Consider the following 25,674-nt stretch of genomic DNA (forward strand, 5'->3'; position numbering starts at 1 on the left):
TTGGGTCTCTGGTGAAACCTCCAGGATTGAACTAAAGAGCTCCGTAACGAACAGTGTACTATCAGACCCCTCTGCTCCAGTAGGTATACCTTTGCAAACATTGTTGCGTCCGGACCGGTTTTCTAAATCATCGGCATGTGCTTGTAGGTCTGAATGTTGATCTCAGAGTCTGAGTACCCCCTGTTGCTACTGCTCAAACTCCTCATCATGAGGCTGTCGCCCAAGCTGTCAGTGTCCCGGCGAGCTTCGTTAAGGTTGTTTTAAGAAATCTTTCCTGAGGGTATGGAGGTCATCTCGCAGGGAATCAAACAGAGCCTTCAGGAACGGGTAAGTAGCTGGGGCACTCAGTCGCCGCAACTTTCCAAGTTCTCCAGAGGGGACCCACTGATGGTCCTGGTGAAGCAGAGCAGTGAAAGTAGGTGTAGGAAGCTGGCTCTGTATATACTATACCAAAGTAAGGTATAGTGTGCTGAATCCAGTGGAACCCCAAAGGTAGACAGGGGTAAAAGTAGATAGCACCTTCCTCTTTGTGGTTGTGTGGGCGAGAAGTAAGGCTTTATCAGGGGGTAGTGTTAAGCATTTGTTGTACACACTCAGGCAAGAAATTATGTCACACTTTCAAAGACTGATCTCAGACTAATTTACTTGTATCAGAAATATTATTTAGTTATTTTATTTCTAAAACCAAGCCATACCTGGTGTAGGTAAGTGAAATAATACTTTGCAAAATCTTATGCAGTGATTTACAGTTGAATGCAGGTTCAAATGCAGTTGGTTGATTTACAGCTAAGTCAACAGTTCGAAATTACTTTAGTTACTTTGCAGATTACTGTGCACGTTACTTATTGGATTAATATTTAAGTTACTTTTGCTAATCAGTGTAATATGCCTAGATATCACACTGAAACATTTCTTAGACAAATGTAAGTAATTCCATTTTTACACATATGCAGTTTTTCAGTGTTTCATACAAACAATCTCCCCACACAAGAATTTTCAAGGAAAAGCAGTCAATGCAATCCTTTAGGAGGAAATGAAGGAATCGGTTTGTAGGTAAGTACTTGTTTGTGGGAGTTGCTATTCTAGGGTTAGAACCAGGGTTCCCTAGGGTCGAGGATGCACTCTCAGAACACCCTCAGTGGCACTTGGACGGCCAGGTTCAGAGTGCTGAGACCCACTGTTATCCAATAGGGGATAAGGGGCCTCCGGCTGGTAGCTGCTCACAAGCAGGCTGCAAGGATGTGGGAGCACAGCTCCTGGTGTTAGGCTCAGGGCAAAGGGGGATCCAAGTTAGCACCTAAAGTGCACCCGCAGTGGCACAGGGGCTGCAGGGTGCTGTTTTGGCGTTGGGTGCCTTGTTGATTTCAATGGGGATTCTCTAGTTGCAACAAACACTGCAGGCTCTGGAATGAAGATCTTCTGGAGGTGACCACCGGTTGGAGAGGGAAGTTGGGATGCCTGGGGATGCTGGGACGCTGTCGGTTGGGCCACCCCAGGCCGTGGGACATCGGATGCAGGGGTGTCTTTAGGCGTTGGGTTTTTCTTACCAGCTCCGGTCAGGGGGATCCTCCGGAAAATGGCTGCAGGCATCAATTGGAGATTCGAAGCAGGTTAGATGTCACCAGAACTCATGTCAGGATTGCCGGGGAGTCCTCCTTGTGGTGCTGGGCCACTCGAACTCAGGTCGGGCAGAGTGGTGCAGACTTGCGGATTTGGCTGGAGCCAGAGTCTGTGGGTGAGCAAATCCGATGGTCATGGTAAACAAAGTCTTGGTTTTGGAAGGCAGGGCAGGTCCTTAGGGTTCTTGAGAGCTGCTGGCTGCAGGACACACCGGGATTTCACTGGAGCAGGTTCAAGGAGGGGACCGGCCGGTAGTGCTGAGGCCAAGTCAGTTAGTGTCCTCCTCTCCTTAGTTCAGCACAGCAGCTTCAGTCCTACTTCTCTTCTTCTGGTCGGTTCTTGTCTGAGGAGGCAAGGTTCAGGGTTGCCCGTAAATACTAGATTTAGGGGTTTTACAGGTAAGTAAAGGTCCCCTGTTATGCCTCCCTCCAGTGGGAGGGGGGCATATGCCTCTCTTGTTGGCTGGGTGCCCCCATCTGCAAGATGGCAGGACTGAAAGCTGTGCCTCACCTCGCCTCCCCCACCTGAGGGGTGGGGTTGGCAAAGATGGGCACACCTCTCTTCTTCACTTGGTTTTCCCGCCGATTCTCCTTCCCAAAGTGGGGGCTAGAACCGGCAGGGCAGATGCTAGAAGCAGCAATTGGCTGGGGTCGCTCACAAAGGCAGCATACCTTTGAAGCTTGCCCTTTGTGAGTCCTACCCATCCTGGGGGAGGAGGCTTGGCAGCTCGTCCCAGGATATGCATTGTGTCAGACACCCGTTTTTCGGGTTGCATCTTTAAGATGCCTTTTGAGTGCATTTTTCATTAAAGCCCACACTTGCATCAGTGTGGGTTTAATATGCTGAGAAGTTTGATACCAAATGTTGTACTTTTCGGGTTTGTATTGACAAACTCCAAGCACCATATACTCTTAATGGCATTACTGCACTAAAAATGTACACCCACAGTGTCTAAACCAAATAATTGGTTTAGACACTGTGGATGTACAGGGCTCATGCACCTGTTCCTTTGCCACTGGCATAGTGCACCCAGCTAGAGGGGTGGCTGACCTATACCAGGGCAGTGGGTTGTAGGCATGGCACACAAAGATGTGGGCTATGTTGACTCTTCACTTTGTTCTTCACCGCAACGCGCAGCCTGCAATGGCAGTGTGTATGTGTAAAGGTACAGGGCCTTTAAGGGTTGGCTTTAGAGGCCTTCCCTGGCCAGAGTGCCTTTGGTACATATAGTACTACTTACAAGGGACTGACGTGGCCAAAGAGTGCCAATTGGGTTTTGTATTAATGCAGTTTAGGGAAAGAGCATAGGTCCTGGGTACCTGGTTGACAGGAACCCAGGGCAAGTCAAGGTAAATTAACAGTTTGGCATAAAGTGGGGGCAACCATGCAAAAAGAGGGCACTTACTTACAGCAGGTAATTTGGGTCCGGGCCACAGTTTCGAATCAGCTACTCTCCGATCCCTGCTGTAGGAAAGGGGCTGACACTGGGCCACCCGAGGCTGCTGCCAGTGCTGGATCATCGCAGAGCCGTGGTCCATGGGCTCCAGCTGCTGTGTCCATGGGGCTTTAACTGGGTGCAGTTAGGCAGTGCTCACACTGCTGCGGCTCCAGGCCTGGAGCCTCCACACCCCCAGAGGCAAACGCTGCTCACTCGCTCTCCACCCCCGGCTGGGGAAGGCCCAGAGGGACTGGAGGCCTGCTACCCAGGTCAGGTTGGGCCGCCAGGCCTGCTCACAAATCTCTGCCCTCAGGGGCAGCCCCACAACGTAGGCCTTCCTAAAGTGCCTTCGCAATTCCCCCATAGAATGAAGCAGGGGTCGGCATGTGTCACTCAGCCGAGGCCAGCCCGCAACGCCGTCATCTTGCTGCCTTGCAGTAGACTGCCCTCACCTAGTCACCGGATCCAGCCACGGATTCCCCGGCCAGCCAGCTTTTCTCCTGCTCTGCCGGTGGTCCTTGGGTTCTCTGGGCCGCAACACATTCAGCATGGGTGAGAATCCTCCGGTGTGCAGACATTTATTTTTTAATAGAGAAAGCAATCAAGTTTCTTAACAGTACCAGTATTTCTGCAAAGTAGTAATTTAGGCAGATATGGAAGGAGCCATCTTGGGTGTAGAGACACAAAGTAACTTTTGAACTGTTGTGCATTATCTCCAGACCAGTTGCTGTAGGATTACCTGACACACTTACTGCCATCTTAAAATCCAACACTGGTGCAGCAGCACCTCAAACGCTTTTCTATAAGGTCATGAAGGTGTGCGATCTTGCCAAGAATACTTACAAACAAGTTATTCTTCAAGTCGAACACTGACTTTTGGGCTCCTATTCTTATTCCCTAAACTGGTGCTGCCAAAAACCAGTGTGTTCCCCTTTCTTGCAAAGATCTGTATTGTTTCCAGTATACAATCATTGACAAAGCAGCAGTAGGTATCAACTATGTGAGAGCTGTTGGCTTTGTCAATGTCTTTTAACCCTGTTATACATCAACATTGGTAAAAGTTCGTGCCGTAGAGGAGAACGGAGGAGAGTGGCATAAAGTGGTGTGGCGTACGGTGCAATTGAGTGGCATGGCACACATGGCGTAGATTAGATTGGTATGGAGTAGAGAGGAGTAGCATAGACAGGTATTATGGCATACAGTACCTTTGAGTGGAATTGTGTGGAGTAGTGTAGTGACGTAGATTAGATTGGTATAGAGTAGAGTGGAGGGGTGTAGTCAAAGTGTGAAGTAGAGTAGCATTGAGTGGAGTGGCACCCAGTTTCATAGTGGCATTGTGTGGCATAGATTAAAGTGGCATACAGTGCCTTGCGGTGGAATTGTGGAGTGGCGTAGAGGTATAGATTAGATTGATATAGAGTAGAGTGGCGTACAGTACTATAGTGCCCCTATAATCGGACCTCTTCACAAAAAACATTACATGTTATGTTATTTGCAGATTTTACTCTAAACCTATATCATGTACTGTCAAAGTTCTCTTGAACAAATTATCCTTAAGACATTGCATGCAGGCAGTTTATTTACTTCAATCTTGAACTTCTGAGGAAATTATCACAACTGTTTACTCGTTCTCAGACTAATAACAAATATTGGGAGGTCTTTAAGGATTAGTGGGGAAGTTACTCTTGGCCTCTCGAAGATCAATTGTTCTTGAAAAGACAATGTTTCAGTTACTGGTCAGCCCACCATGTGAGTTTATAGCCTGTGACAGTGTCCCTGTACGGGAGGCCTGATTTTTGAACCCACATATCTGAAAGAGACACGTTAGTGATAGATTCCTTACCTTAGAATTTCCCCAGGCGTCCTACTGGATCCGGAAAGTTTTTCATCAGCAGTACCACTGCGCTTCGGTAGGTGGCGTTGTGCGGCTCCGTCGCTGGCGTCATAAGAACCTAGATAACGTCACGGAGACTACTTAGGCACCACCCATGCTCATGTCAGTTTTTTCTTTTTCACCGCCAGCAAGCGCAGATCCGGTTAGAGCACGTACCCTATTCATTTTTTTGGAGACTTTTTTCTCTACTTCTTTTTGAGTCTTTGACTCCTGGTGCCACGGTTTAAATCCTACAGGCCTGCCGCTATACGATGACGGTGGTCGACCCACATGGCGTCTGTCACTACTGTCTGGAGCGCGATCATGACTCCAGGTCATGTTCTGACTGTCTGGCCATGGCTCCGAAGGCTTTGCGGGAGCTGTCCTGAAAGCTGCTGGAGGCCTGGCAGTCGTCTCCACGCTGTTCGAGGTCCAGGGGTTGCTCGGGGGACCGACCGTGGAGTCATCATCGCTCCTCGGGTCCAAGTCTTCTCCCTCAGAATTGGGTAAGAGACGTCACAAGAAAAAGTCGAAGCGTGTACGCTCTCCGACCTCCCCCGTCAGTTTCCGGACACGGACGAGGAGGCCAGAGGTCCTTTCCACGTGGTACCGTTGGAGCCTGAGAGTCCCGCGGCCTACCCGCCTTTCCCGGGTCCGTTGGTGACTCCGGCCCAGTTGCAAGAGTTCCTTGCCGCCATGGACCACCTTTTCAGGCCTAGGGCTCCCACCGGCACGCCTTCGGTCCCTTTTGAGGGCCATTGCTTGCCACCGGCTCCGGCCCTGGCGCCGCAAGGTCCTCTGCCGGCGGGCACTGGCCCTGGCGGCTCCGACGGGTCCTCCACTGGGGCAGCTCTGGCCCTGGTGCCCCCCTGCTGCTCCAGTCCCAGCGCCGCAATAGGTTCGGTTTGTCCCACATCCGCCCTTGCCAGAGTTTCTGGGCAATTTTGCTCCGGCTTGGGACCCTAATTGGGACATGGAGCCGGATCGGTTATGACCGGCGCCGTTCCCAGCGCTTTTGGGGCATTTCTTTTCCCCTGTGCCTCCCCCGCCACTGCAGCTTGTGCCTCTGACCATGGAAGAGGGGGATGACTGGAAGGGGTCGGAGCACGGGAGTGCGAGTCCGAGCATGAGTGGGAGGAGGACTCGTAGGAGGCAGGTGGCCTTGACCTCTCCTCTGAGCCTGGTTGTGTCTCCTCCTGCTGTCATGGAGGAAGGCGCCACATACACTGTGGTGCTACGTAGAGCAGCTGAGGCTCTTGACCTTGATCTGCCTACTGTTACTCTCAACACGAACCTCCTTACTGAAGTGCTTCAGCCGGCGGCAAGTTCTATGGAACCTCTGCTTCCGTTCAATGAGGCCTTGACGGATGTTTTGATGGCGCCTGGTCTAGACCAGCCACAGGGGTTCCTTTGGATAAAAACGTGGCCAGGCAGCACCGCCCGGCCCTGGGTGACCCTGCCTTTTTAACGAATCATCCGACCCCGGAGAGCCTGGTCATTCAGGCCTCCACTTCCCAAAGTGCATTCCCTACCGCTCGCCGGATAAGGAATCAAAAAAGCTGGAGCAGTTTGGTAAAAAGTTGTGTTCCTGTGCCAACCGCATGCCTCTTGGGCCGCTACTCTCACTCTGTGTGGGACACAGTGGCGCAAACTCTGCCCCAATGCCCGGAGGAGGTTTGGGCTGTACTTTTTCAAGCTGTTGCGGAGGGGAAGGATGCTGCAAAGTTCCCCATTCAGTATGGGCTGGACACCGCAGACTCTTTGGGGAAAGCCATCTCCACGACGGTGGCCTTGCATCACCATGCCTGGCTGCAGTCCACGGGGTTTTCGCTGGATGTCCAGAGTTCCCTCATGGTCATGCCTTTTAATGGTACTCGCCAGTTTGGTGATACGGCCGAGAGTGCGCTGGAGCGTTTCAAGGACTCTCGGGCTACGGCCAAGTCCTGGGTCTCTCCTCCACACGCCCGGCCACGTCTACCTTTCTTTCCTTTCGTGGCCACTGACGGGGATCCCCTACACGTTCGTTCAGCCAGAAGCCTGTGCAGAACCAACCTCAGCGCGGGCTTGGTGGCTGCTGTGGCAGTACAGGGGGCCAGCGTACGGGGCAGTCCACCTCAGCTCCTGCAGCATGCGCCTCAAAGCCTTTCTAGTCCGAGCTTTGGGCTGCAACCCACGCCGGTGGGCGGCAGGATTCAGCATCCCCTCCCCCACTGGCGTTGTCACTTCGGACAGGTGGGTGCTGCAAATTGTCCGAAGGGGTTACTCCCTCCCCTTCGAGTCTGCCCCCGCCAGCCATGCCACCTCAGTTCCACTGCATGTCGGGGGATCACTTTGCGCTTCTCCAACAGGAAGTCACGGCCCTCTTGGCCAAGGGGGCCATCGAGCATGTTCCTGGGCCAGAAGTAGGACATGGTTTTTCTTTCCCACTACTTTCTGGTTCCCAAAAAGGACAAAGGGGGCCTGTGCCCCATTTTGGACCTCAGGAACGTCAATCGCTTCCTCCGGAAGGAGAAGTTCAAGATGTTGACTCTGGCTCAGGTCTTGGCTGCCTTCGACCCTGGAGACTGGATTGTTGCGTTGGACTTGAAGGATGCATATTTTCACATCCCCGTCCAGCCGGCCCACCGGCGTTACTTGCGGTTCACGGTAGGCTAGGAGCATTTTCAGTTTGCCATGCTCCCCTTTGGCCTTATCAGCTCCCCTCGGGCCTTACCAGCTCCCCTCGGGTGTTCACGAAAGTGATGGCGGTGGTCGCAGCTCATCTGCGCAGGTCAGGGGTGTCAGTCTTCCCCTACCTCGACGACTGGTTGTTGAAGGCGGGCTCGCCCCAGGCAGTCGTCATCCACCTTCAGACTACTGTCGACTTCTGCATTTGCGGAGGTTCTCCATCAACGTGCCTAAGTTGCACCTGAGTCCCTCTCAGAAGCTCCCCTTCATCAGAGCGGTTCTGGATTCGACACAGTTTCGGGTTTATCCTCCCGAGGAGCGAGTCTGGGATATTCAGGCTATGATTCCGATCTTTCAGCTTCTATCCTGGATTTCAGTCAGAATGACCCTCCGGCTCCTGGGACTGATGGCTTCCTGCATCCTGCTAGTGCAACATGCCAGGTGGCATATGCGAGCTCTGCAGTGGGACCTGAAGTGCCAGTGGGCACAGCATCAGGGCAACTGGTCTGATCAAGTCCAGATATCGGAGGGCACTGCACGACAATTGCAGTGGTGGCTCACGAATCGCGATTGGGTCAATGGCAGATCCCTCTCCCTTCCCCAACCGGAGCACACAGTGGTGACGGATACGTCCCTCCTGGGATGGGGTGGCCACTTGGGAGAGGCGGAGATCAGAGGCCTCTGGTTTCCAGCAGAGTCCTGGCTCTATTTCAGTCTTTTGGAGCTTCGGGTGATTCGAATTGCACTGAAGGCATTCCTTCCCCCTATCCGGGGAAGTGTCGTGTAGGTGTTCACGGACATCACCACTGCCTGGTATTGCAACAAACCGGTCTGGGTGAGGTCGTGGACCGTATGTCAGGAGGCTCTGCGAAATGGCAGGAACATCAAGGCATTACCTTGGTGATTCAACACCTGGCAGGTTCTCTGAACGCCAGGGCAGACTAACTCAGCCGCCGGTGCTTGATGGATCACGAATGGCATCTGAACTCAAGATTGCAAGGTCTCTTTCTGCAGTGGGGAGAATCTTGGTTAGATCTATTCGCCACCGAAGAGAACGCGCAATGTCATCAATTCTGCGCGTTGGAATTTCCAAGGCGGCACTCGCTCGGCAACGCTTTTCATCGCGATTGGAGTTACGGTCTTTTGTACGCCTTTCCACCTATACTACTACTGCCCTGAGTGCTGAAGAAGATTCGGCACGACCGGGCCCAAGTCAACCTTTTTGGGCACGAAGATACTGGTATCCCGAGCTACTCAGCATGGCGATCGATCCCCCGATCCGACTGCCTCTTTGGAAGGATCTCCTGTCCCAGCAGCAGGGGACGGTCCTCCACCCGAACCTGTCCAGCCTCCACCTCCATGCATGGAGATTGAGCGGCGACAGTTGACCGCTTTCGATCTTCCTCCCGAAGTCTGTGATGTCATTCTGGCAGCCAGGCATCCCTCCACTAAGCACGGTATATGCCTGCAGGTGGAACAAATTTGTGGCATGGTGCACAGCGAAGGCTGTGGATCCCCTTTCTGCCTCTTTCTGAGGTCCTTCTGTTCCTACTATCCTCGGCCCAGCAGGGCTCTCCTCTGGGCACTATCAAAGGTTATCTTTCGGCCATTTCCCCCTTTCTAAGGCTTCCAGATCAGCCTTCTCTCTAAGTCCCCAGTTGTTAACCGTTTCCTGAAAGGCATTACACACGTTTCCTCCTGTGCTGTTCATAATACCTCAATGGGACTTAAATCTAGTCTTGACCTATCTGATGTGTGCTCCCTTTGAGCCCCTTCATAACGGTCCTTTACGTCTTCTCACTGTAAAGACTGCTTTCCTGGTAGTTATCACCTCTGCCAGAAGATTGAGTGAGCTCCAGGCTCTTTCTTCTAAACCTCCTTTAATTTCTGTTCATCCGGACAAGGTGGTTTTAAGGACCCGTCCTTCTTTCTTGCCAAAGGTTGTCATGCCCTTCCACATCGAGCAGACCATCACTTTGCCCACCTTCTATCCGCATCCTTCGAAAGAGGAAGAGAGGCTCCACCGTCTGGACCCAAAACGTGCGCTCTCATTCTATTTGAAGTGCACACAACAGTTCCGGGTGGATAACCAACTCTTTGTTGGCTACGTGGGCGCCAAAAAAGGTTGGGGCGTGCACAAATGGACCATCTCTCGGTGGGTCGTTCTGTGCATCCCAAAGCATGTTACTTGTTGGCTAAGAAGGGGCCTACGGTGGAGCTGCATGCCCATTCTATCAGGGCGACAGCAGCCACTACTGCTTTGGGACACTGCGTTCCCTTGAAGGACATTTGTCAGGCAGCTACATGGGCCTCGCTGCACACGTTTACCAAGCATTACTGCCTTGACAGGCCAGTCCGGAGAGACTGCTTCTTTGGCTGTTCTGTTCTCCGTGACTTTCTGGTGTAATCTTATTCGCAGACTCACCACCGGGGTTGGTATTGCTGGGGTATCTATTCTAAGGTATGGAATCCATCACTAACGTGTCTCTTTCAGATGCACAAGTTACTACTTGTGTAACGATATATCTGTAAGAGACATTGGTTAGTGATAGATTCCTTACCGCCCCACCCATTCTCCCAGTTCTGCGAACTGATTTCTAGGGTTAAGTTCATCCCTTTCAAGGCCCTAGTTTCATGGCACTAGTGGTCAGTTTCTTGAATGGCTCTGCGTTACTGGCGCGGAAAGTGGTGTACAGAACTGCCGTCAGCCCGCATGGGTGGCGCCTAAGTAGTCTCCGTGACGCCATCTCGGCGCTTACGATGCCAGCGACGGACGCGGAGCCGCACAACGACACCTACAGATGCGCAGGGGTACTGATGACGAAAAACTTTCCGGATCCGTTCTGATGCCTGGGGATATTCTAACGTAAGGAATCTATCACTAACTAATGTCTCTTATAGATATAGCGTTACACAAGTATTAACTTGTGCTTTATCATAACATTAAACTCTTAGCCTGTTTTAAGTTTTATTTAATACCTCTGTTGCACTATCAGCATTTTAGTTAGCGGACTCCTGGTTGCGCCTTTAGCATTTCTTAATTTTTCGGGACTGTCATTCCTTGCCTTGTAGCTTTATTAAGCCAGATATTGTGGGTTGCAACCAAGACCAAGCCCGGCCCCCATTCTTCCTGTAGTTAACATCTGTGGTGCGCTTACATTTGGCGTTCCCCTTAGTACATCTTAGACATTCAGAATCGACAAATATGTTGTGGGGAGACCATAGCAGACCCTTAGTTGAGGTTTTTGTTTTCTTTACTTTTCCCTTGAATTGCATTTGATATGTATTGGTGTTCGGATGTCATGGACCAGGGTGTGCTAAGGCCTGATAGTGCCCTTTTATGAATTGCTTTTACCAAGTATTGCCAAAGACCTTATTGATATTTACTGTATTTGAATGTATTTTTTTTATTGTCTATTTACTTAGATCAAATAGAGAGTACTGTTGTGTGCTATGAGTAGAGTGGTTTAGAATCGCCTTGTTTGTAGTAGAGTGGAGTGGTGTAGAGTAGTGGCATACAGAGCCTTTGTGGTATTGAGTGACTTGGAGTGAAGAGGCGTAGATTAGATTAGCATTGTGTGGAGTAGAATAGAGTAACATTGTGTCGAGTGGAATACAGTACAGTGGAGAGTTTTAGAAGATTAGAGCGATGTAGCCGTGAGTGCCTTATAGTACTTCAGTTGTGGGTCTAAGTAACAAGCATCAATAGAGACAGCAAATAGGGTAACAGAAACATAATTAAGAAGCCTTATGCCTGTGTTTTAAGTAGGAAAGCACATTGGACATCCATGAATAATAGTGATATACTTATAAAGTGTAAAAAAAAAATGGTGTGTTGCAAAAAGACGAGTAAGAACAAAGAAGAGAGAGAACACGTGCTTGGTCCATGCTCCAGGGAAAAGCTAACGCAATGAACGAAATGCATACAGGGCTGGCCGAAGCTGGCTGGCACCGGGCGTTCCCCCAGTGGACCGTCATGGTGGGCGCCGATTTTGGGCCTCTGAGGAGCCGTTTTTGTTACCAGGGCCAGCAATATCGCCCCCCTGTAGCAATACTGGCCCGAGCAAAAAGCTTGGCCGCACCCTACCTATATGCCTCTAGAATCCATATGTCATTCAGCATGCTGTCAGAACGCGGTCGTAACAACGTCGGCGTTGTGACAACGCATACCATTACTTCGCAAGTTGTTACAATGACTTGTGGAGGGGGGACGCTGGATGTTGGAATAGTTAAATTTACTATTCCAACTCCAGTCTGTGCGGACTTTAGGGAAGGTGTTGGATTTTAAATCCAACACCTACTCCCCCTCCTCCACAAGTCGTTCTAACGACTTGCAGAGTAATGGTATGCGTTGTCACAACGCGGTCGTTGCAACGACTGCGTTGACAGCATGCGGGGTCACGGATGCAGGGTAAAAGTGCTTTACCATGCCAAACTATCTCTGTCCAAGTTAACAAGCCAGCACTTTAATTGTATATTTTTCTCTGCATACCTGTACTGGGACTTAGACAAATATGGTCAGCTTATCATTTTTTGAAATGCTCCCTTTTTTGTGGTTATAAAAACAGGTCATATACTCACATTTTGTGTTTTTGCCATTATCTTCTGTTAGAGAGACACAAAAGACTTAGATTGTGTTTTATTAAAAATGGGCGTTTCCTTGTGACAGCAACTGCAATATACTGTTTGAATGGGGACCACCTCTAAAGGACAGCGAATCTGGTTACATTTATGACTGTAGTTTTTCGTTATCTGAGAAGTGAGGAGTATGACCAAATTAATCTGTTTCCCTACAATCAGATGATCTGATTGAATTGCCGGACTTATAATTGAAGTGCAATCTGCCTGCCTTAACCCCTTACTGATTCGACTGTCCATACTTTTTTTTACCTTTCATGTTTAATTGTCAATTATTACTAATATTGCATATTTATTGTTGGGAATGTTGTATGTTTACAGTAAACTTCTTAACTACCTACCTCATAGGAATGGTTTCTCTGTGCTTGCAAGGGATTGCACTGTCGGGGATCAGATTGCTGCCTGTGCACACTGTTTGTTAGTTACTGATATATCGATGCATACTGGGAAACCAGGGATATCTGAGAAGGTTTTGGATGTCCGGGTCCTCTTGAGTAAGGTCAAACTCCAACATCTATGTGTATGTTTACGATATCGCTCCTTACAACTTTCTGAGATCATTTGACTAACCTCATCCACCATGTACACTAGTATATAGTCTCCACCCCCATCCTGCATGCTTTTTTATGTGTGTGCTTCTCTTTGGTGTGGGAGCATTTCAAATTTGTAGGCATGCATAGAAGTACGTGTTCAGCTCCAAACAGCTATAAAGACTAAATGTCTGGCCCACTTATTCTTTTGTTTTGTTCCAGACCTTGTTGAGTCACTGCTGCTGATAGTGTCAAGGCCACAGCAGATCGTGATTTTGTTTGTCAGGTGTGATGGAGGTAACCACTTTGAATGAGGCAAAGCAGGCCTTGTGGATGGTGCTTGTGTGGGTGGGGAGCCAGTGGAGATCTTGGAGTGAAGTGGTGATCTGGTTGACCTCTCAAACCCCTGAGTCTTTCATTCTGAAGATAACATTCTTCAGATGGTCGTGTGGGATGCTGACTATCAGGGTACTGCTTCTGTTCAAGAAGGGTGAAACAAATGTGGTTTAAACGTATCCATGCTTTTCTTTCTCACTATAGGCCCTATATTTGATTGCTACAAATGGCACCCCAGAACTTCAGAATCCTGAGAAACTGTCTCCCATATTTCGGGACTTCTTGACCCGCTCTCTTGAGATGGACGTGGAGAAAAGAGGATCTGCAAAAGAACTTTTACAGGTAATATTTTCCTTCAGGTTGAGATACATTTGTTCTGAGCATGATATTTTTGACACAAGGGGGAGGTAGTTGAGAGTCTGAAAATTAAAATTTTAGCTCTACCAAAGTGTACCTGATTCTTACTTTAAAGGTTACTCAGTCCGAGTAGATAGAGGTTGCCCTGATCCCTAAGAAATGTGGAAATGCTTTGGAGGTTTATGCGAACTCCTCAGTCTATTTTATTACTAATTTGGGGTATCAGAACTTAATACAAATTTGATCAAACGGGAAGATGGTGAATATGAACGTTGCTGTGGCATCTTCTTAACAGACTGTCTTCGTCTCCTTGTTCATTATTTTCCATAGCTTTTCCATTTTCCCTTATTCTGCACTCCACTCTTATCAGTTTTCTGTTCAACAAATACCAGCAAATGCATCTCCGACATGATGTATTTGTTCACATCCTCACAAGATCTTTCAGAATCCACTCCATAATTTTACTACAAAAGTATTGAGGTTTTAATTAACCCCATCCATTTCAAAACAATGACAAATAATGAAATGTGTATTAGACTAAGGGGAATTGCGATTTCACTCATTTCAGATGATGCAGACTTGATTTGCAAAACCAGTCACTCAGTCGAATAGATCTTGTCTTGAAGGCTGTGGATGGAGCATGCTTTATAATAAGGCAATGAATACATGTTTTGTTTTTCTTTCTCTCCTCTTTAACAGCACCCATTCTTGAGGTTGGCAAAGCCATTGTCTAGTTTGACTCCATTGATTCTGGCTGCCAAAGAAGCGATGAAAAGCAACCGCTAAAGATTTCCACCCAAGACCTGTCTCGCTCTTCTTTGTTCCTGATTTTATAAATAATGGTCAAGGTCACCAGGACAGAGCCAAACACAAAACGGAATCTGTTGTCTTTGAGAAGAGAACTGCTCTCACAAGAGGGGACGAGAAGAACAGTGACAGTGAAATTCACTAAGTGGACTTGACGAATTATTTTGTATGAAACCTAGGGCATCCTGAAGGAGTTGTGGACTGACTCAACATCCTGGAACTGCTCTGGAATCGTGGCTGATCACAATGGCAAATGAGGGTGGTTCTTTATTCCTGTCTCTTGATTAGCTTCTAACCGATTTCTACAACACCTTTATGCCCTCTTTGCTTGGGGCTCTTCTGATACTTGAATAGTGGGTTTGCTGTGATGTACTCATTGGAGCCTCCCCTTTATTCACGTAAGTTAGTTTTAGGTTTGTATGCATAGAATACGCCTACACCTGCCCTATCGGGGGCGAAGAACAAATGCTCCATGCTCTTTTTACCCATACATTTCTTTTTTTAAGTATTTTTAGTTCGGTATGGTGACTAGCGGTTGATTATATTCTTACGTCTCCCAACCTTCGAATGGTAAAAAAGAAACCTTGCAATGGGTGCAACATTGTCATTTGAAGTCTAAGCTGTAGAAGACTAATTGCAACTCTGTTTGCCTAGTTTCACTTGTAAAGGTATTTCCAGTCTTCCATGTTTGGTTTACAGTTGAACGAATTGTGCATGAGGAAGAGTAGGTCAGAGACGTGTTTTAATTTGATAGTTCTAAAATCCTGTCTCATGCAAACCATGTTTAATTGGGTTTTAATGCTTTGTGCATTGCTGAAAATATAGTGTGTCCTTCGATGGCATATATGTGCTATGAAAGATATCCCCTTATAGCCAAGCATTGTAATTTCAGCCTCGAAATTTGTCACTTTGCTGTGTGACTCTTGCATTTTATTGTTAATGCTATTAGTTCAGAAATACATGCATGTGGGCTGTTTTTAAATAATGTAGTATTCAATAAGCAGTGCCTTCAACACTACTCCCTGGAATTCTTCGGAGTTGACTGCCCGTTGTTCTGCAACTGCTCGGTGGGGGCAGGAATCCAAGCCATGATTTTAATTCACGTTTTTCATGTGTATATTCAATCGGAAAAAGGGAACGGTTATCAGTGTGAATCCTAATTTAAGCATGATCTAGCTGCCTACACTTAAAGGCATTGATTGAGCTTCAGAACTATGTATTCATGTTGTTATAAACAATGTGATCTAATCATGGCTATGTTTTTACATACCAATTGATTTGTGCCATAATTAAGACACTGCATGATATGTTTATTCAAATCTTCTGTTAAACATTTGAGCTCATTGGGGGAGGGTAAGTCCGTAGAATATGCCTTTTATTTTACAAGTTCCAACAATTACTTGCTGTGACACATTGCAAAACATGCACTTTTCCCAATCCCTTCATGTTCGTGTTTCATGACATTACACAATTATGTTGCCAGTTTAAATAGAAACTCTTTGAAATCAAATGCCAAGTAGTTTCTTAAAATTGAAAGCCACTGCCTAAACCCTTGTTTCAGCCGTGGTAGTGATCCAGTTTGGTCCGAAGGTTTTTGATTCAGGAACCCCCTTCCTGATTTACATTTAGTATATGTATGACAGCCTCTCCTACTCTTTAGTTCTTCAGTAAGAAAGCCATCGTCTTGCTGAATGGTTCATGATTAGGAAACCTCCTTTGCTTCTCCGTTTGTGAATGCGGAACCCAAGTCCAGCAATCTGATTTAGGACTGAGAACGACTCCATTCTACTTATTACTTCATCAGTGTAAGATATGAGATCAGTGTTGAGAGCTAGTGCTTGGTCCATGGATGAGTATGCACCAGGCTTGCTAATCGATATTTTTAATGGCAGTTCTCGGTCTGAAAATGTCGTTCATTTATAGGTAGCTTAATGGAATCTGAGTCCTGAAATGTCAGATCATACAGTCCCACATGGGCAAGGCTCAAGTTGGTCTGTGCTACTTAAAGTGAAACGTTGCAGAGTTGGAGTTTGTTCATACTCAACATAGTGTTTAACACTACAATATGTATGAACACATACTACCCATGTTTTTGTAGTTTGAGTAGCAGTGGCGTAGCAGAGATTTTACTGACCCAAAGAAGTTAATTCTTTTAGAAAGGCCGATTGCACTAAAACGCCTAATCCGAGAATTGACTGACACTTGCATAGTGAATCATAACGAGTTTAAAGTAAAAAAACGGAATGCTGGGATAAGGGGTAGCTGGGTAGAAAGAGTAGTAGAACTTTTTCAACAGATGGAGTTTTTTATCATCGACTTTCTGCTTGTGCTTTCTGTTCTCTTAGCCTCTCCTACATCCTACCACATGCTGTAAAGCTTAGATAGATATATTCTCCGACTATTCAATAGCTGTCTTTTATTGTTGCTTCTTAATCACCGCCCTTGTTTTTTAATTTATCCCGTTGTTTAATTTAACTGTTAATTTACAACATTTAACTACTGAATTGGAGTTTTTTTTTATTTTGTTGGGCGTTAGAAATAAAACATTTTCTTTTCCCTGTTTTGTGTTTTCCACTTCCCCTTAAGAGTAGGGTTCTGTTTCAAAAGTTGGATAGAAAATCAGAAATGAGATGTCTTACTTTTTAGAAATATTATTTGATATGCTGCTTGTTATATAGGTGTTTGGGGAGTTTTGGGGTATTGAAAAGTACATATTTACTAGTTAAAAAGAAATCCTGGGCGGTTTAACACTTTGCACTAAAAATGAAATTTTACTATAATGATATTTGGCTTTTCACTATCCATTATGATGTTTGGCCTTCTTTTATGGACACACCCCAATATCAAGGTGTAGAAGGTAATAGACGCAGCCGTCAGAGTCTCCTGGTAGTCTTGAAAAGAATATCCTTTTGTTCGTTTGCTCTGGGTGCAGATATTGAAGGTTTGTTTTGCATCTTGTACATGTTTTCGGCCTGGATGCACACCACAACCCCTGTTTATTTGCCGCTAAGAGGACTTGATGGACTTACCATGGTGGTGAATGCTTTTATCCGTTACATTTGAAAATGTGTCTTGACTTGTGTAACATTTCATGCATGCAAAGTAACCCACATTTCATGAGAGCTTCTCTGTAATGTCTGCCTACCTGATGCAGGAAGCTACACAGACTTTATTTAATTGCATTTTTTTAAATTTAAAGGATGATTTTTTCCAGCTTTTGAAATTTAAGAATTGCACACATAATCACCTGGCCTCTGTCCATTAGTTGTTTTTAGGCTTATCTATGGCTTACGATTTAGTCATAACCCTGGATTCATAAGGCTTTTAATTGTATTGCTAAACCATTAGGGGAAGATTTAGCACTTTCTATGCAATTTACAGTTCACTTGCTTAGCGAGCTCTAAGCCTTTACTTGAAACTACATACTCTGGCTTGTGATAATTGTTTCTGCATACTTTGCTAACTGATTTCAATTGCCACCACACATTCAGGATGCAATATTTGAGCACTGATGTGTTCCTGTCATTCAACTTTGGTCGTTTTCTAAAAATGGCTAAAACATTTTGTTATGACTAACTGTATGTTTGTTTATGGGATTTGTAGAGCGCATGCCTACCCTTGGGCATCTCAGCGCTATTGAGGCAGTTTAGCGGAGGTGGGTACTAGTCCTGTGGAAAGAGCCAGGTCTTACGTTTTTTCCTGAACTGTGCTTCTGGAAAGATCGGATAGATAGGATGTCTGGGTCTAGCCTGTTCCAGAGCTCAGGTATCCGATGGGAAAAAGATCTTCCACCCCATCTGGCTCTTTTTGTTAAGGTATCCTTCATGAGAAACTTTGAGCTTGACCTGAGCTGTCGTTGTGTTGTGCAGTGAGTAACCAGGTTTTGAATGAGTGCCGGACTGTATTAGAAGCTTTCAACAAAATAGGGCTAAATCTGAAAAGTCTTAGGAAATAAATGCAGGAAAAGAAAGCACATAGTGAGTTGCTTTACTATTTGACCACTTGCTTAGATCTAGTCAGTATTAATGAGAATTGGCAGGCGACATTTGTTATAGCTTTTCAGGCCTTGGAATTCTCCTACAATTATTCAAGTGTTTGAATGATCTTTGCAGTACTTGAGATGAGTGAAGGGAAGTTCCCAAGATAGCTCTTTATATATGTCTCCATTTAAATGGCTAAAATACACTAGCATTAAAAAAGTTTAGCAATGGCATTATTTACTTAAAGACCGCCACAATGTTTTAGGCAACCTATCCCTTCATATGTTGTACTAATATAAAAGCCAAAATGACATTCCATCGTCATGTACGATTTGATTGGGGCATTTACTCTGTCTCTTAGTGCCACGGTTCATTGCCAAATTTTCAATTTCTGACTTGTTGCCTATGCTTATTTATCCATTTCCTTTCTTAGGATTAACTCTGTTATTTATTGATTGCAACTGGTTTTGGGAGGGGGGGGGGGGTGTTGGTGGCTGCATCATTAAAGATGGTCTACTGCCATCTTTTATCATTTGTGCCAGCTGTGAACAGCTACCAGAGATTTGATGTCTGCTTGTATCAGCCCAAAGCTGTAAACTTCTGTTGAACACCTTCCATGCAGAAGACATTTTTATTTTTTGTCCACACCAGATTTCAATCTGTTAGCTACATAAGGTTTTTGTGCCCCACAACACTCAGATGTAACTCTTCTCCTGCATCTCTTATTAGATATATGGTGAGAGTGTTGTCTGCATTGTTCAATTCATTTTCTTAAATCTGATAGCTCTAAACACACAGATCTGCAGACCATCTGAAGCAAGATTTCTCATGCACGTCTGTTTAGATTTTTTATTTTAATAAAGTATTGTAATTTCCTACAGTGAAAATAGCGGTCTGTGGCCAGTTGTCATTTATCACAGGCAATTTCACTACCACTCTACTTTAATCAGTTTGTTGGTTAATTGGTTTTGCTACTTGTTTCATTGTGTGGAGTTTCCCAAATTCTAGGGAAAGTCATTTTCTATCATTTTACATTGAAAGGCACAGAAAAGCAACAAACGATCATGTGCCTTTTTTCAAAATGGCCAATTATGCACCAAGTTATCTGTCTTTCTTGTTGTAATGCTCGTTTTTGCTTGTTGTAGCAATACAAAGGAGCCAGTTCAACAGTAATCTAAGTGCCTAACCCGCTCTAGGTATTAAATGCCTATGCATTTTTCAAGAGATAATTTTGTATAAAAGAACTAGGGGTTATAAGTGGAAATAAAACTTTGAATAATAAAATCAAATGCATGTGATGTGAATTTGTTGCTTCTGTCCACCTGTTTATTCCGTCATCCTACGGAACCAATTTGACAGTTACTCAATCGTCACATCATTAAACGACATGAACGCTGTATATAGTATTGCTTGTGTGCTGGATCCCTGAACACTTTTTTTAATGATGTAAACTGTAAGTTTTATTGGCAAAGTCTGGAGGTTTTAAATACAGATAATTGTGGCTGCCTTAGCATAGATCACCATCTGGTGTTGGGTTTGGATGTTTGCACTTTGTTTTTCTTCGAAGAAGTCTTTGTAGTCGTGAGGTAGATGACTCCTCCTTTTGGTGATAGAGCGCATGGCCATCGACTCCACCCTTAGATTGTTTTTTCCCGCCATTGGGTCGGATGTGTATTGCTGCGCTCCGGTTCGGTATCGTTCTCGAAACCCTTCGACGCGCAATCCTCTACCCTTGACTGTATTGTCTTCGATTACGCTTCCCCATTCGTCGCGTATAGTTCAAACTGTGAAACCTTCGATCTGGAAACTTCGTGGCAGGCCATCGGGCCTACCTGTGCAGACCCCGCCAGCAGTCGATGGAACGGACCCCGTTCAAACTATGTCCCGGGTGTCGTTCTAAATTTCCCGCACAACCTGCATGAGGTCTGCTACCTGTGCTTATCCCCGTAACACGAAGAATCATCCTGCGAACGTGTCGATCATTCCGATCGAAAAAGACCATCCATGATCGTCGGGCTCGACGCCACGTGATGCAACGCAGCTGCGGCTCCGTATCGGACATCTTCGGCGACAAAACGCAACAGTCCTGCCGCAGAAGAAGAAGAACTGGTCTCCGTGTCCGAAGCCAACTTTGACATGGAAGAAGACCTCAGCGTCACTCCGGCTCAACGGATCGTGAGGACAGACCCCCAGTTGCCCACTCAACCTAAGGGAAAGGCTCCAGTATCACCCTCAGGCTCCGGTCGACACAATGAAAAAGTTTGATGCCCCGCCCTCTGGCCCGGCTATGAAACACAAACACAAGCCTTCCGGCTCGAGCCAATCCCAGTCCAGTGCCGAACCAACACCTTCTGCACCAAAACATAAGGACAAACATGGGACTCCTCCCATGTCATCGGTACCGAGGACATCTTCGGCACCGAAAGCCTTGAAGTCGAAACCCTCCAAGCCAATGGAGTCGTCCAAGTCAAAATCTTCGGAGCCCAAACGCTCCACACATTAAAGCTCGGAGCCGACAACCTCTGCACCGAAAAGTTTGGAGCCGAAACAAACCACTCTGAAGACTACACAGCCCAAACCGGCTAAAACTAAAGAACTTGATCCTAAACACTCAGCTCTGAACCAAAATCTTAAATGCCGAAATCCACTTCAAGGGACAGAGACTCATTCCAAAGAACTTCCATCTGAAGAACCACCTCTGGATCCAAAACAGAAAAAACTCAGTATTTTTTCTCAAAACTGGATACCTAATGGCTACTCTTCCCAAGAAATGGAAGTTAGACCTCCCAAAAGAGGCCCCTATACCTCTTAAGCAAAAAAGAGATCTGGGTACCAACCCTTCTACCCCTTATATACCCCCATCTCCTCCTATTCAAAATATCACACCATCAAATTCACCAGACTCACAAGATGACAATTTAGATGATGGGGACTACATTGGGGACGATGATGATCATACCCCGCAGGACCCAGACTTACCACATGACACTGACCCATGGGATGATTACGATAAGGATCCAGATGTACCTAATGACCCAGATCTATATCCCTCTAGGCCTTCCGCACCTGATAACAATATTGGCTTTGCGCAACTCATCAACAAGGCTGCCCAATATCACGGGATGGAATTACATAGTGACCCTTTAGAAGAGGATTTTCTTGTGGAAACGTTTACACATTCTCAGAGGTCTGTTAACACTTCACCCATGCTAAAAGGCATGTTAAAACATAACAACAAGGTATTCAAGGACCCAGTTAGAGCCCGTATACCAACACCTCAGGTAGATAAAAAATACAAGGCCGCTCCTTCAGACCCTGTATACATAAGGTCAGTTACCACTAGACTCTTTTGTTGTGTCTAATGCCCGCAAGAGAGCTAACTCTCAAACAACTGGTGACGCTCCTCCTCCTGATAAGGAGTCTAAGCTTATCGAGGCATTGGGCAAAAGGGTAGTTCTCAGGCTGCCAACTCGTGCCGCATTGCCAATGCTCAAGCTCTATTGGCACGTTACGACATGGCACATTATAACGAATTATAAAAACATATACAGCATTTGCCTGAAGAACATGAGGCCAAAGCCAACGACCTCATTCAGGAAGGGAAGCTTATCACAAACACTTCCATAAAATGTGCCCTAGATGCTGCAGACACAGCTTCGCCTGCTATTAACACTAGCATACTCCTCAGGAGACAGGCTTGGCTTCAAATCTATGGATTCAAGCAGTAGGTGCAATCCTCCATACCTAATCAGCTTTTCGATAAAGAACATCTTTTCGTGCCAACAGTGGATACTTCATTAGAAAAAATAAAGGAAGATACTGACACTGCAAAATCCATGGGAGCCCTACAATTACCTTCTAGCAGGGTCTCCTTTCGACTCTCCTTCTACAGGGGTGGCTCAAAAACAATTTCATCACAAAATCCCTCCTACTCTTACAAAGGGAACAACCAATCTAGTCCCTCCAGAGGCTATTTTCGCAGAGGTTACAGAGGGAACAATAACAAGGGCAGAGGAAGAGGCAACTCTACCCGCACTTCCCCTGTCAACAAACAGTGACTCCCCCCACCCCCGACCATTCCACTCCTGTCGGGGGATGTCTCTCACAGTTTCTACCTGTCTGGAAATCCATCACCTTTGAGAAGTGGGTAATACAAATTATCCAAAATGGTTATTGCCTGGAACTTACCAGCACTCCACCAACACTCCTTCCCAGAGAGCGCGCACTTTCACCAGAATATCTCACTTTGTTAAAACAAGAGATCCTCTCTGTTAGACAAACCTGCAATAGAACCAGTCCCCTTACAACACCAAGGAACAGGAGTGCACTGCCTATACTTTTGATTCCTAAGAAGGACGGCTCTCTCAGGCCCATACTGGACCTCAGACAGCTAAACCTCTACATTCAATCGGACCACATCCACATGGTCACCCTACAACAGGTGCTCCCATTGCTTCAACAAGGCAACTTTCTTTCCACTCGAGATTTAAAGGATGCCTATTTTCATATTCCCATTCACCCGGCTCACAGGAAATATCTCGGGTACGTAGTGGACAGACAACACTACCAATTGAAAGTCCTCCCATTTGGGGTCACTACAGCGCCAAGAGTATTCACCAAGTGCCTAGCAGTAGTAGCAGCTCATTTAAGACGGCAACACATTCACGTCTTCCCTTACTTACACGAGTGCCAAGTCGCAACACAGCTGCCTACACCACACTCAGAAAACAGTTCAACTACTTCACGATTTGGGATTCACTGTGAACCTCACCAGGTCTCCTCTGCAACCCTCCAACACGCAAGCTTATCTAAGAGCTAAAATAGACACCAGCAAGGCTCTAGCGTACCCCAACCCAGTCCGATTACGCTACATGCAAACACTAATATCACAATTTCAACCGCAACACTCACTACCTGCCCGAGTGTTTATGCAGCTGATCGGAAAGATGGTGTCTTGCTTTCTAATTGTTCCTTATGCAAGACTCCAAATGCGTCCCCTACAGGAATGCTTAGCACGTCAGTGGAACCAGGCTCAAGGTCATTTAAACGATCTGGTGTTGGTGGACGGCTGCACTCATCGCTCTCTGCAGTGGTGGAATACACAAAACTTTTCCAGAGGGCGGCCATTCATCGATCTATTTCACAGATAGTGCTAACAGCAGACGCATTCCTCACTGGTTGGGGAGCTCATCTTCAGACACATACCACTCAGGGCATATGGACTCTACAATAGAAACAGCTCCACATAAACCATCTGGAGCTGCTTGCAATTTTTCTAGCACTGCAAGCTTTTCAGACACATCTAGTAGGCAAAGCTGCCCTAGTTCGTACAGACAACATGACAGCAACGTACTACATAAAAAAAACAGGGAGGGACGTACTCTACAACTTTCACGCCTAGCTGAAAGCATTTGGAGTGGGGCCATTCCTCAAAACATATACCGCCTTGCACAACATCTCCCTGGAGTAGACAGGCAGCATGCAGATCTACTCAGTCGTCAAAGACAACAGATCCACGAATGGGAACTACATCCCCAAGTACTCCTCCCATTCTTCCACATGTGGGGCTACCCAGAAATAGATCTGTTCGCCACACACCTCAACTCAAAATGCCCAACCTTTGCATCCAGGTAGCCACATCCATTGTCCAAAGGTAATGCGCTATGGATGAATTGGTCAGGAAATATTTGCTTACGCTTTTCCACCTCTTCCGCTAATTCCATTAGTGGTTCAGAAGCTCACTCAATAATCCCTCACAATGATCCTAGTTGCTCCCACATGGGCTCAACATCCATGGTCCACAACCCTGTTGGAACTATCAATAGTTCCTCATCAAAAGCTACACCTCTTCCCCAAGCTTCTCACTCAGAACCATGGAGAGATAAGGCATCCAGATCCCAGTCAACTCAACCTTGCATTCTGGCACCTGAAGTCTTAGAATTTGGCTACCTTAACCTCCGATCAGACTGCATGAACGTCATTAACCACTGAACTGCGGTGGCAATTCCGCCACGGTGTGTCGGTTTAACGGAGTGGGCGGGACCACGGTGGTCAACGGACGTGCGCAGCACTACGAAGGTAGTGCGCGCGACGGCCGTTGGCTGACAGAAGCACGCAAGGGGTTAAAGAGGCTAGAAGTCCTACCACAAGAGCATGCTATGCAGCAAAATGGAAACAATTAGCAATTTATTGTATTAGAAATCAAATCAATCCGTTAGATGCCTCAACTCAAAACATCATTTGCTAACTGATACATCTACAACTGTGCTAACTTAGCATATACATCTATACAATTACATCCTGCTACTATATCAGCTTACCTTCAAAACAGATAACACTTGTCTTTGTTTCGAGTACCCGCTATCAAAGCCTTTATGGAAGGGCTCAAAAGAATCATTCCTCCTAGAATTCGACCTTCTCCCGTGTGGAATCTTAATACAGTCCTTGCAAGACCCATGGGCCCACCATTTGAGCCTATGCACAGATACGAATTACAATTTCTAACCTGGAAAGTAGCCTTCCTTATAGCTACAAAATCTCTTAGGCGAGTTGGTGAGCTCCAGGCACTAACCATACAAGAACCATTTTTACAAATTCACCAAAGTAAAGTGGTTCTTAAGACTAACCCAAATTTTTTAACCGAGTCATTTCTGCTTTTCATCTCAAACAGTCCGTTGAGTTAACAGTCTTCTTTCCTCAACCTGACTCAGTAGCAGAAGGTGCTCTTCACACATTAGATGTAAAAAGAGCAATACTTTATTACATTGAAAGAACCAAACCTTTTAGGAAGACAAACAACTATTCGTTGCCTTCTCACCAACACATAAAGCAACCCCATTTCAAAAGCAAGCATTGCACGCTGGATAGTCAAGTCCATACAGATGTGCTACCTCAAAGCTTCACGCACCTACCTGTTCCCCCTAAAGCGCATTCTACACCCAAAATAGGGGCTACCATGGCATTCTTAGGGAACATACCCTTGGAGGACATTTGCAAATCTGCAACATGGTCTACGCCACACACATTCACAAAGCACTATTGTGTAGATGTGTTAGCAAGACAACAAGCTAGTGTGGGCCAGGCTGTTTTAAGAACACTATTTCAGACCACTGCAACCTATACAGGTTAGCCACATCTTGGAGAAGAACTGCTATATAGTCTATGCTAACACATACGATCTACAGCTCATATGCCTCGAACGTAAAATGCTAATTATCCAGTATGCATCTGTTCTTGGCATGTACAGCTGTAGATTCATATGCACCCACCCGCCTACCCGGGTACCCTTGTCTGTTGCAGTATTATCTTACTTAGATACACTATACATGGACATCACTTTCAACTCTTACTAACTCCATCACCCTTATGGCAAAACAATCTAAGGATGGAGTCGATGCCCATGCGCACTATCACCAAAAGGAGGAGTCA

The 25,674-nt window shown here is 46.2% G+C and overlaps 1 protein-coding gene across 2 annotated transcripts in view; it reads left to right on the plus strand.

Moving 5' to 3' along the window:
- PAK2 (p21 (RAC1) activated kinase 2) overlaps positions 1-19,530 on the plus strand; it is a 728,762-nt gene extending 709,232 nt beyond the window's left edge. For both annotated transcript variants that reach the window (XM_078665775.1, XM_078665774.1), the window contains exons 14-15: positions 13,307-13,444; positions 14,159-19,530. In XM_078665775.1, the coding sequence (XP_078521901.1) occupies positions 13,307-13,444; positions 14,159-14,245 (225 nt within the window). In that variant the 3' untranslated portion in view covers positions 14,246-19,530. The remainder of the gene's footprint in view (positions 1-13,306; positions 13,445-14,158) is intronic.
- Positions 19,531-25,674: the final 6,144 nt, after the last annotated feature.

The sequence above is a fragment of the Lissotriton helveticus genome, chromosome 11, assembly GCF_964261635.1.
Source record: "Lissotriton helveticus chromosome 11, aLisHel1.1, whole genome shotgun sequence".
Lineage (NCBI taxonomy): Eukaryota > Metazoa > Chordata > Amphibia > Caudata > Salamandridae > Lissotriton > Lissotriton helveticus.